This window comes from Marmota monax, unplaced genomic scaffold (assembly GCF_021218885.2).
Source record: "Marmota monax isolate L192 unplaced genomic scaffold, Marmota_monax_Labrador192_F-V1.1 WCK01_AAM20220418_F8-fsc00087, whole genome shotgun sequence".
Lineage (NCBI taxonomy): Eukaryota > Metazoa > Chordata > Mammalia > Rodentia > Sciuridae > Marmota > Marmota monax.
This window is the reverse complement of record NW_026693476.1, coordinates 4,460,611-4,473,611: the sequence shown is the minus strand read 5'-3', so window position 1 is coordinate 4,473,611 and position 13,001 is coordinate 4,460,611. Positions and strand designations below refer to the sequence as shown.

The window sequence follows — 13,001 nt, the reverse complement described above, 5'->3', positions numbered from 1 at the left end:
TTTTTTTAAATATTTATTTTTTAGGTGTAGATGGGCACAACACAATGCCTTTATTTTTATGTGGTGCTGAGGATCGAACCCAGGTCCCGCCCATGCTAGGCGAGCGCTCTACTGCTGAGCCACAATCCCAGGCCCTTGATGGCCAGTTTTAATGTTAAAAACTTATGGCAGAAGCAACAGCAAATGTGTGCTTCCTCTTGTTTTTAAGAGGAGGAGTAATGAAGGAGCTGTACTATAGGTATCCAGTTTGTCCTTCCAAATTCACCAATCACATTAAACCATTGTTCCTTTCCTAAGAAGGTGGTGGGAGGTTAGGAATGTTACCCTAGTAGAGCTTCCTACACATGGAAGGAAGCAACAGGTATGGGGAGGAATATACCTCAGCCTCTATAAACCTATTTGATAATATTGGATTGTTACAGAAGAATTTTGATTCAACCAGTTTTTAGTTAACACAATTAAGTATTTACATTTGAATTCAAAAGAGAAAGAAAGAAATATTAGACCTGTCAGTGAATATTTAGTGCTTCATTTGTCCCAGACACTGCAATCAATACTTGAAAACAGTATATTTGGAGAAATTTTCATTATAATAAAACTAACCTGCAAGGTTGGATATAGTCTTAGGGAAGTGTTTTATAAGGATAAACAAATTGAATAATCACTAATATTCTTTTATAAACATAGGAGTTATTTATATTAAAAGTATATGTCATAAATTCTTATAGGGATGTTTTGATTTATGTGTAATTCCATATTATATGCCTATTTTTGGTATATTTTGTTTGCAGGGGGTTTGGATAATATCAAATTTTATTTTTATATATGTTTTAAAAATGAAAAAAGTGTTTCAAGAAGTGAAGAAATTTAACTAGGCTTTTTGGGTACTTTATTCTAATATTACGGAAATATCATAGGCCTTATATATAATAATCATTAAGTTATCAAACATTTCTGAGTTTGGGCAAGTTGCTTAACTCCTTCATGCCAGTTTCCTCATATGGGAAAAGCTTCTAATAACACCTACCACCTAAATTTGCTAGGAAGATTAAATGAAATGGTGTTCATAAAGCATTTAAAACAGTATTTGGCATAGAATAAATGTTGTATGTTTGTTTAAAAAAATAAAACAAAAAAGTGCATGTTCTTTATATATATATCACTAGAAATAAAATATTCAGAAAAGATGTAAGGAATAGTGTTTCCACCATGTGTTATGAAGAAGGACAGATAATCTCCAGTGGTGAACCTTTTCTTTTAGGCTACCAGGAAAATGTCATTTCCCTGACATGCCACAAGGTGGTACAGTGACTTCAAATTGTCATTCTCAGGCCAAATCGGGGGAAAGTATGTTCATGAAAAGTCAAACTTTGGAGGTTCCAAGGGTGACCATTGATGAATCAAGAGAGCAGAAAAACTTTATAAAAATTGTTCACTCATACGCCATGTGCATATATGATTAAATGACCTGTGTAACTCTACATTATTTACAACCAAAGAATTGAGAAGTTATATTCCATTTATGTATGATGTGTCAAAATGCATTCTATTGTAATGTATAACTAATTAGAACAAATTTTTAAAAATTTTTAAAAAGAAAAAGTAAAAAAAATTGCTCATTCAATTATGATGTAATAATATGTAGGAAAAAGGACATAGAAATGGAATTCTGAAAAGTGGCTACCAAAATTCATATCTGCTGGAAAAATGACTATGAAATGATAGATGAGTAGAACTGGGCAAAAAACTATGAATCACTTAATTTGGCTCCTTGATTTTATGGATAGACACAATTTAAGCCTAGAGATGCTTGGAGATTGTTATGGTTAGATATGAGGTGACTTTCAAAAGTTCATGTGTGAGATAATACAAAAGAGTTTAGAGGTGAAATGATTGGATTAGGAGAGCCTTAACCTAATCAGTACATTAATTCACTGACAGGGATTAACTTGGTGGTAACTGTAGGCAGGGGGTTGGCTGGAGGAGGTAGGTGGGGGGGGGGGTCACGCCTTTGGAGTTTATATATTTTGTCTGTGGTGAGGAGTGTGCGCTCTCTCTTTTTCCCTTTCCCTCACTCTCACCTCTTGTTTCTCCATCTTTTCCTCTCTCCCCCATTCCTGGTGGCCATGTCTTAAGCTGTTTTCCACCTCCAAGCCCTTCCACAATGATGATTGACCTCCCCTCTAGTCCAGAGCAATGGAATCAGCTGTCTGTGAACTAAGACATCTAAAACTGGGAGCCCCGCATAAACTTTCCCTCCTCTAAAATTGTTCTTTTTAAGTCACAGCAGTGAAAAGTTGACTAAAACAATAATTTACTTAAAATCACCTGGCAAGAATAGTGAGAAATCCAGGAGTGAAGACCATATTACATGGCTCCCACTTCAATGTTTTTTTCCCCTCATCTTTTTTATATGCACACAATATAACATTATTTCAGTAGTTTTTAATAGTACATGTAGTCCACCTCTTAATCCTGCACCCCATACTCTCCTAATTTAATCTTACTGTAAATTCAATCATCAAGCTTTTGAAGTATTGTCACTGTGACTCAGTGCATGTGTTTGTATGTTTGTTTCAGTCTTTCATGTGAGTGATTGCCATGATAGTATTCATGGAGATGGTGGTTACTGAAGGAAGTGGTAAAATAGAAAGTGATGAACATGGGTTTCATGCAGGATTCCACTAAAGGAATTATTAATAGCTTTTACTAGAAAGCCAGATTAGATGCTAAAGGAAACTGTATACAAAGGTAGAGAGGACTAGAATGAAGGAAAATGAGTTGAAGTAAGGTTAAGTATTTGGAGTAAATTTACAGTTGACTTACTTTCAGAATTGAAGCAAATAGCCATTTACTCAGTTTGTTTTTCATGAAAATATCTTTTTCTTTATTTTCATGATTCCCCCCACACACCACCACCTTTTTAGGGGTGGTGCTGGGGATTGAACTCAGGGGCACTTGACCACTGAGCCACATCCCCAGCCCTATATTGTATTTTTTTAAGAGATGGTCTCACTGAGTTGCTTATGCCTTGCTTTTGCTGAGGCTGGCTTTGAACTTCCTATCCCCCTGATTAAACTTCCTGAGCCACAGGGATTATAGGCATACGCCACTGTGCCTGGACCTGTATCCCCTCTTTGCTTGAACATGAGTGTGGCTAGTAAATAGAGAAAGACGGATATTTTTATATATAAGAGAGAATGAATAAAAGAATACATAAAAGAGAATGGATAAAAATGGAAAGTAAATTGCCCTCTGGCTTTTAGGCTATTAGACTATTTCATAGATGAAGGCTTTTTTATTTTATTTTTTGCCAAGAAGGGAGACAATGATTGATTGATTTGAGAAATCTCAACTTTTGGTCAGTAGAGTAACCTTGTTTTCATAGCAGATCTATGAAGACAGGGAAGAGGCATTTACCATAATCATCTTAAATAGTCTATTGAAGTGACAGAGTAAGTGTAATTTATTCATGCTTAACTAATAAAATATAAATTTTGGGGTAAATTCTAGTTTGAATATTTTAGAATTCTACTAGTTATACTTTAAATTTAGAAATAATAAAAATAAAATTTAATGATGGAGTTATTCACTTTTGTTTAATGCAGAAAACACAGACATCTTTATTGGAAACACCTGAAACTAATTATCGGAAATTTGACTCTAAAACAGCCTCTTCACAAAATATATCTCGAAATTTTTCATCAGCCAATCATGGCAAATTCAAAGATAAAAGAGACACTCTGTGGACCTCTGCCAAAAGTACTTTATCTGCCCCATTACCAAAGGTTGGTTACTGACATCCCAAGATAATAGTAACTTTCTTTTTAAATATATTTTTTAGTTGTAGATGGACACAATATTTTTATTTATTTATTTTTATGTGTTGCTGAGGATCAAAGCCAGGGCCTCACACCTGTGAGCTACCAATGAGCTACAGCCCCAGCCCCGGATAGTAACATTTTTTAATCAAAAAGAAGATTCTGTGAAAGTAAATACATGTAATGCCAATGATTTAGGAAGCTGAGGCAGAAAGAATTGCCAAATTTGAGACCATCCTCAGCAACTTAGTGAGATCCTATCTCAAAAAACAAAACAAAACAAAACAAAAAGTTAGAATTGAGGGCCTTTACACAGTAAAATTCCCTGGATTTAATCTCCAGTACCAAAAAAATAAAAATAAAAAAGATTTTGGTATCACATTATTCTTACACACACACACACACGTAAAGCTTTGAAATAGCTCTTTGTTCTACTCTTTTTGTTGGCAGGCTGTACCAGGGTAGTGGACCGTTATTTTTAAAGGATAATGTAGAGCCTAGAGATTGTGAATGAGAACAGGGAATATTTAGACACCATAAAGTTTGCTGTTCTTACAGAAATTTGGCATTTTTGGAGTAAAGACTCTGTAGGCTGCTTAAAGCCTTTGTTAATTTTCTGAGTTATGAAAAATATAATTTTGACCATTATTTAACCAATATTTTTATTGCATTTATGTAGGAGTGAAATGTTAAGAGTTCTCATCACTCTGCCCTTTTGCTGATGTCACTGCCATTTTTAATTATAAAAAAATTACAATATAATATGGAATACTAAACCTTAGTTAATGCAAATTACCTTACCAACCCAAGATAAACATTTTCTCACAGAGCAATAAGGAGCTTTATGGATAGAGCAAAACTCACTCCAGTCTTTGTTTTTAATTATAGATAGAAAAATTGGAAGTTCATTTTAAGATTATTTATTGTTGAAGCTGGAGAAGTCTGCCTCTCTTACTTTTTGTCCGTTTTTAGTTAGTTGAACGAAAGGACAAAGCAGTCCATTATTGTGAATTTTTTGGAGAAAAAATTTCTGGAATCAAAGCATCTGAATTAAATTTCTATTCAAATTTCTGTCTCATATATTTACCAATAAATGGAGATTTTTAACTGCTAAAGACTTAAATTGTATTGAATGGTTTATTAAATCCTTTATTAATAATATACTTTATTTGATAGAATGTCTTCTTTTTTTTTTTTTTACTTTCGTATAGGCATATACAGTGAAGACACCAACTAAGCTAAAAATACAGCCTAGAGAAGAAAAGAATACATCTGTTGAGGAAAGTAATAAAAAGAGAAGAATGGTCTTTGAATTTGATATTAATTCAGATAGTTCGGAAACTACTGATCTTTTGGTAAAACATTGTAAATAATCAGTATTTATTGCTTATATAATTTATTATTTGTCTCATTATTTCTTTTTTTTAAATTTTTTTATTGTTGGTTATTCAAAACATTACATAGTTCTTGATATATCATATTTCACCCTTTGATTCAAGTGGGTTATGAGCTCCCATTTTTACCCTATATACAGATTGCAGAATCACATCAGTTACACATCCATTGATTTACATATTGCCATACTAGTGTCTGTTGTGTTCTGCTGCCTTTCCTATCCTCTACTATCCCCCCTCCCCTCCCCTCCCCTCCTCATTATTTCTTGATATGTGTGTTTGTGTGTGTGTGTGTATGTGTGTAAAATATGTACCTAGTATCTATTATTGCAGTACTGATGTCATGGAGCTAATAGAAGCCTTATGGCTTTTTGTAGTATTTTTGAGGAATTAGCGGTCAAATAATTTTCCTCTAAATTTCAGAAAATGTGGCATTTGAAAATACTGACAATAGCATTATTGGAATATGAAATGATTAATCATTGTGTTGTTTTCCAGCAAAGATTTATAAAAATAAGTTAAAAAATAAATTGGGGTGAATATTTTTAATCTTGTAGCCAAATCTGTTAAGGGTCTGCCTCTTTTTTTGCATGTTATACATGTTACTTTATTTGACAGCACTTATTGGTTGATAATTTATATCAAGGTATGGTTGACAAATGTAAAATTTCACTCTTAAAGAATTAATGTAGTAAGGACAGCATGTTTAAGGAATCTGTTTCCTCTAGCACTCTGTGGCTCTGTTTACTCCCTTTATATATATATACTGCTATTTTCTAAAATCATAATGATAGTTTATTGAGAATAATTAAACTTAGTTCATTTAATTTAAAAACAGATAATGCTTGTCTCACTAGATACAGCAAATCACCAAAAAATTTTAATGACAAAATTCTGATCAAAGCCATTTATTTCATTATTACCATTTGTAAGTATAAGATTATTTTTTCCCAACTTCAACATATGAGAGAGAACCTACAAACCTTATCTTTCTCAGTCTGGTTTTTCCCTTAACATACTGCTTTCTAGTTCCATCCATTTTCTGTAAATAACCCAATTTGTTGTTTTTTTATGTATGACTGAATGAAACTTTATTTTATATATATATATATATATGTCATCAATGATCATTTAATGATATCATTGATGATTGTCATTCTTACTGGAGTTAGATGATACACACACACACACACACACACACACATCCCAAATTTTCTTTATCTATTCATCTGTTGATGGACCTAGGCTGGCTCCATAACTATTGTGAATTTCGTAACTATAAACACGGACATGCACAAATTTTTGTAGTACACTGTCTATGATTCGTTTGGATAGATACTGAGGTATATCTGTATCATATGGTAGTTACAATTTATCAATTTCTGAGGATTTTTATACTGATTTCCATAGTGGCTATACTAATTTACATTTCCACCGATTATGCATGAGGGTTACCTTTTCCCTTCATTCTCTTTAGCATTTATTGTTTGTATTCTTTTTTTTAAACACATTTTTTTAAAGAGAGAGGGAGAGAGAGAGAGAGACAGAGAGAGAGAGAATTTTTTAAAATATTTATTTATTTTTTTTAGTTTTCGGCTGACACAACATCTTTGTATGTGGTGCTGAGGATCGAACCCGGGCTGCATGCATGCCAGGCAAGCACGCTACCGCTTGAGCCACAACCCCAGCCCTATTGTTTGTATTCTTGATGATTGGCATTCTTAATGGAGTGAGATGAAATCTCAGTGTAGTTTTGATTTGTATTTCCCTGATCACTAAGGATGTTTAACTTTTTTTTTTCATATAATTGTTGACCATATATACTTCTTTTGAGAAGTGTGTGTTTAGTTCATTTGCCCATTTATTGAACAGGGGTGTGTGTGTGTGTGTGTGTGTGTGTGTGTTTTGAGGTTTTTGAGTTCTTTTTATGTTCTGGACATTAATTCTCTGTCAATTGAGGAGCTGGCAAAGATTTTCTCCCATTCCATAGATTCTGTTAACTTTTTCCTTTGCTGTACAAAAGCTTTTTAGTTTGATGCCATCCCACTCATTGATTTCTGCTGTTATTTCATGAGCTATAGGAGTCCTAGTGAGGAAGTTGCTGCCTATGCTTACATGTTTGAGAGTTTCTCCTAAGTTTTCTTCTAGCAGATGCAAAGTTTCTGGTCTTATTCCTAGACCTTTGATCTATTGTGAGTTGATTCTTGTGCTAGTGAGATATAGGGATCTAGTTTCAATCTTTTACATATGAATATTCAGTTCCCAGGACCGTTTGTTAAAGAGGCTGTTATCTCCACTCTGTTTTTGGCACCTTTGTCAAGAATTACATGATTATAGATGTTTGTCTCTGCACCTTCTATTCCATTGGTCTACATTTCTATTTTTATTCCAGTACATGCTGTTTTTATTATTCGACTCCATAATATAATTTGAAGTCAGGTACTGTGATGCCTCTGGCCTTACTCTTTTTGTTCAGAATTGCTTTGGCTATTCTGGGTCTTTTGTTCTTTCAGATGAATTTCAGGATGTTTTCCTTAGTTCTGAGGAAAATATCATTGGTATTTTTATTGGGATTATGTTGACTCTGTAGATCACTTTTGATAGTATAGCCATTTTTATAATAATAATTCTCCCTATCCATGACATGGAGGTTTGGGGAATGGTTATTTTCCTGAAACCTAGACTTGAATGATTAGATTATTTATTTGGGATCATTATGTTGTTGTTGTTGTTGTTGTTGTTTTTAATGTAGGCACTCATAGGTATACACTTTTCTCTTAAAACTGTCTTTGCTGTGTCCCAGAGATTCTGGTATGTTGTATTTCTGTTCTTGTTTGATTCTAAGAATCTTTTTAATTTCTCTCCTGATCTCTTCAGAAGTGTATTGTTCAATCTCCATGTATTTATATAATTTCTGTAGTTTTTCTTGCTATTGAATTATAATTTTATTCCATTATGATCTGTTAAGATGCAAACAGTTATTTTAACTTTTTTATTTCATAAGACTTGTGCCAAAAAAAAAAAAATACTTGCTTTGAGTCCTAAATAATGATCTATTTTGGAGACAGTTACACAGGAAAGTGTATTTGCCTGATGTCAGATGAAATATTCTGTAGGTGGGTGTTAAGTCCATTTGATATACAGTATGTTTTAACTCTCTAGTATCTTTGTTGATTTTATGTCTGAATGACCTATGTGTTAGTGAGAGAGGCATATTGAAATAAACCCAGTGTTACTATGTTGGTACCTATCTGAACCTTTATATTGAGTAATGTATTTTTCTTATGTAATTAGGTGCCCTGATATTTGGGGCACAGATATTAATTATACATTCTAGTTGGGTTGTTCCCTATATCAGTGTATAGTGACTTTCTTTGTCTCATTTGGTTAATTCGGGTTTGAAATCTGGTTTGTTGGATACAATAGTAGCCACTACTGCTTGCTTTTGGGGTCCATTTGTGTGAAATACCATTTTCCATCCTTTCACTTTCAGCCTGTGAATGTCTGCCAATGACATTCTTGTGGGCAACATACAATTGGGTCTCATTTTTAGGTCTCGTTTGTCAGTATATGTCTTCTAATTGAAGAATTGAGGCCATTTATACTCAATGTTATTATGGAGAGAGATGTATTCTTGTTATTTTGTTTTATTTCTAATGTTTGTTTCTATATTCTCATTTGCTTATCTATTATTCTAATGAGATTTAATCTTTCCCATTCTCTTAGTTGTTTGTATCTTCATCTTCTGTGTATAGGATTTCTTTAAGCATAGTCTGCAATACTGGCTTAGTAGTCATGAATTCCTTTAGTTTATACTTATCTTGGTTCCCCTTCCCAATAGCTTTATTTGCAGAAATGAAAAAGTCAGTACTCAACTTCATGTGAAATTTGCAAAGGGTCCTAAATGGCTAAAACAATCTTGAAAAATAAGGTTAAAGTTAGAGAACTCATAGTTGTCAATAGTGATACTTACAACAAAGCTAGTGATTAAAACTATTTGTTAGGGGTTGGGAGCATGGCTCAACAGTAAAACACTTGCCTAGAGGCACTGGGTTCATCCTCAGCACCGCATAAAAATAAATAAAGGTATTCTGTCCATCTACAATTTAAAAAAAATTTAAAAAACCTATTTGTTACTGGCAAAGGGACAGATATATAGACCAATGGAATAGAACAGAGAGATAAGAACTAACTCATTATAGTAATTGATTTTTTTTTTTGACAACAGTGCCAAGACCACACAATGGGGAACAGACAGTCATGGTTCTTTTCCCCACAACAGATAGTACTGGGAAAAATGGATACTCACATGTAAAAGAGTAAAGTTGGACCCCCTTACCTTATAGCCTATTAAAAAATTGACTTGAAATGGATCAAAGATCCACTTATAACTAAAACTATAAAAATCTAGAAGAAAATATTGGAGAAATTCTCATGACATTGGATTTGTCAACAACTTTGTATATACAACACCAAAAGTGCAGAATAAATAAAATAAAAAATCGATAAATTGAACCTCGTCCAAATTAAGAACTGTTATATATCAAAGGACATTACAAAGAAAGTACAAAGAGACAAGTTACAGAATAGGAGGAAGTGTTTGCAAATAATTTGACATGGGTTTAATGTTTAGAATATATAAAGAACTTCCACAATTCAACAATAATAAAACAACTTCAAAAAAAAGCAAAGATAAGCTACAGAATAGAAGGAAATATTTGCAAATAATTTACCTGACAGATGATTTAATGTCCAGAATATATAAAGAACTCCCACAACTCAGTAACAAAATAACCCAACTAAAAATGGGTAAAGGACTTGAATAGATTACATATTTTTTTTTATTTAGTGTGCTATAGTTGATTTTATTTTAGTAATAGTTTACCATATGATTTTTAAAATAATTTCTCCTTTCTGATATGGCTTATTGGTACATAGTAGTTCTGAGAGTATTTGTAAAGGTAGCCCTACAACTTATTCTGTTGATATCTTAGAATTCATGAAAATTTGCTTGAATATTCTTATCTGTGAGGCTTCTGAAATTTAAGTGTGAATTTAATGAGCATGAAGATATCATGTGAACTGACTGCTTACCTGAATGAATGAATTGTGTAGTGTATTCATTGAGAATGGATTCTATAACTAGATGCCTGAATTTGAAACCCACCTCCACCTCTTACTAGTTGTACAATGTGGGGGAATTACTTAAAAAATGTGTGTTTAAGTTTCTCATCTCATAAAATTGTGAAGATTAAAACTAAATATGTTGGGGCTGGGGTTGTGGCTCAGTAATAGAGCACTCACCTAGAGTGTGTGAGGCCCTGGGTTCGATCCTCAGCACAATATAAAAAATAAATAAATAAAATAAAGGTATTGTGTCCAACTAAAAAAATAAATATTAAAAAAACTAAATATTCAAAGCACTTAAAACTTGTAATAGCTGACTGGTATATGGAAAATACTAAATGTTATATATTATTATTTAGGGGAATTTCAAAATTCATAAATTGATAACTACAATTTTAAATATTTTATTGTGGGGGCTGGGGATGTGGCTCAAGCGGTAGCGCGCTCGCCTGGCATGCGTGCGGCCCAGGTTCGATCCTCAGCACCACATACAAACAAAGATGTTGTGCCCGCCGAAAACTGAAAAATAAATATTAAAGAATTTCTCTCTCTCTCTCTCTCCCTCTTTAAAAAAAATATTTTATTGTGATGAAATACCCGTAACAAAATTTACCATTTTAACTATACAGTAATCAGATGTGTTAATAAGTATATTCATAATGTGCATAACCATTATCGCCATCCATCTATCTCTATAGCTCTTTTTATCTATCTCTATAACTCTTTTCATCTACTTCATTAACTAATAACCCCTTTTCCCACCCTCCCTGCAGCCCATGGAAACCACCATTCTGTTTTGTGTCTATGGTTTTGTCTACTCTGAGTATCTCATAGAAGTGGAATCATACCCAGTTTGTCTTTTTGTGACTGACTTTTTTCCACTTATAATGTCTTCAAGATTCACCCATGTCATTGTATGTGTCAGAATTTTCTTACTTTTTTAAGGATGAATAATAATAATAATAAATAATATATATATAATATACATGTGTATAATATATGTATATTTTGCTTGTTCATTCATCTGTTGGTGGACATTTGGATTGCTTTTACATTTTAGTTGTAATGCTACTATGAATATGAATTTTCCCTTCAAGACTCTGCTTTCAGTTCTTCTGGGTATATCCCCAGCAGTAGAATTATTGGATCATAGATAATATTATAATTTTTGTAGGATTATAAATGTTATTATCAGGTCTAAGTGTGAGTTGAATGAGTAGGGTGGGGGAAGTAGGGGAGAATGTAGGGGAGAACGGTATTATAAAGACTCTAAAAACTGAAGAATAAATCAGTAGAAAAGTACTTTTAGGAGTATATTTAATAGAATAAAAATCTAGGTCCTATTTTGGCTGATTGAAGATTTACTTTGTTGTCTTCTTCCTTCTTTGGTTTTTCTTCTTTCTCTTTTTCCTCCTTTCTTGTCCCGCCTCTCTCTTCTGTTCTTTCTTCTTTTTTCCTCCCCTTATTCTACTATTCATTCTCATATGTGATATGTTGACAGAATTTTAATAATGTAATGTTAACGATGGTAGTCCCAACATTATATTTTTGTATTTTTCTTCAAGAGCATGGTTTCAGAGGAAGAGACATCGAACAAACTATACAAGAATAATAATCCACCAGTTTCTCATCTTTGTGTCAGAACACCAAAAAAGGTAGCTTTTACATTTTATTTCAGAGAGCAAATTTTAAAAGCCTGGCTTTATTTTTTTTAAAAAAAATTTAAAAGCATTATCATTGTATTTTATTTTATTTTACATTTAGACTCCTTCATCTCTGACAACCCCTGGATCTGTGCTGAAGTTTGGACCTATGAGAAAAATGAGAGAGGACCACTGGGCTATCATTGCTAAAATGGATAGGAAAAAAAAACTGAAGGAAGCAGAAAAGCTATTTGTTTAATCTCAAAAAATCTCAGTGTGATTTTTAATAGCCTCAAATTTATGGTTAATTTAAAAATTATTTTCCCAAAAGCCAAATTTTATCTGGAAGTTGAGATCTTAAAAATATTTGCATATGGGGCTGGGATCATGGCTCAGTGGTAGAGTGCTTGCTTCCCATGAGTGAAGTACTAGGTTAGATTTTCCAGCACCACATAAATAAATGAATAAAATAAAGGTCCATCAACAACTAAAAAAAAAAAAATTAAGAAAATTTGCATAAATAATTTGTGTTTCTTTATACAATTAAATTTTTTGGCTTAAATGTGAAATAACTATATATTATCTGAAAACTTGTCGTTATATTCAGATAATTAGATGATCATATTTTGTTACCTTTTACTGTATTCATGAAAACTGTTTTTACCAAATTTTCAAATCTTTAAAGTTAGCCTTTGCTAGAAATGCTTTATTGTGATTTATTCTTTACTATTAAATATTTTATATGCAAATAAATGCTTCTCATTGATTCTGTGGGGATATCAGAATAGCTAGTAATCATGTTCAGTTTTTTAAATCTTGAGAGCTTATTAGTGGAGTTTTATACTTCTCAAGAAGCTTTGAATGCTCTATGAAATTATTAAATGGCTTTTTATGTCAGGAAAAAAGGCTATAACAGTATGATTTCCTGAAGTACTTCATTTATTCAAGATTCATTAAGCAAATATTGAGTTTCTACTAAGAGTCAAGCATTAGGTCTAGATACTAGGAATATAATA

At 32.6% G+C, this 13,001-nt stretch overlaps 1 protein-coding gene across 1 annotated transcript in view; it reads left to right on the top strand.

Moving 5' to 3' along the window:
* Sycp1 (synaptonemal complex protein 1) overlaps positions 1-12,454 on the top strand; it is a 125,801-nt gene extending 113,347 nt beyond the window's left edge. Inside the window, exons 26-29 of the mRNA XM_058583596.1 lie at positions 3,609-3,788; positions 5,033-5,176; positions 11,908-11,997; positions 12,107-12,454. Of these exons, the coding sequence (XP_058439579.1) occupies positions 3,609-3,788; positions 5,033-5,176; positions 11,908-11,997; positions 12,107-12,244 (552 nt within the window). The 3' untranslated portion in view covers positions 12,245-12,454. The remainder of the gene's footprint in view (positions 1-3,608; positions 3,789-5,032; positions 5,177-11,907; positions 11,998-12,106) is intronic.
* Positions 12,455-13,001: the final 547 nt, after the last annotated feature.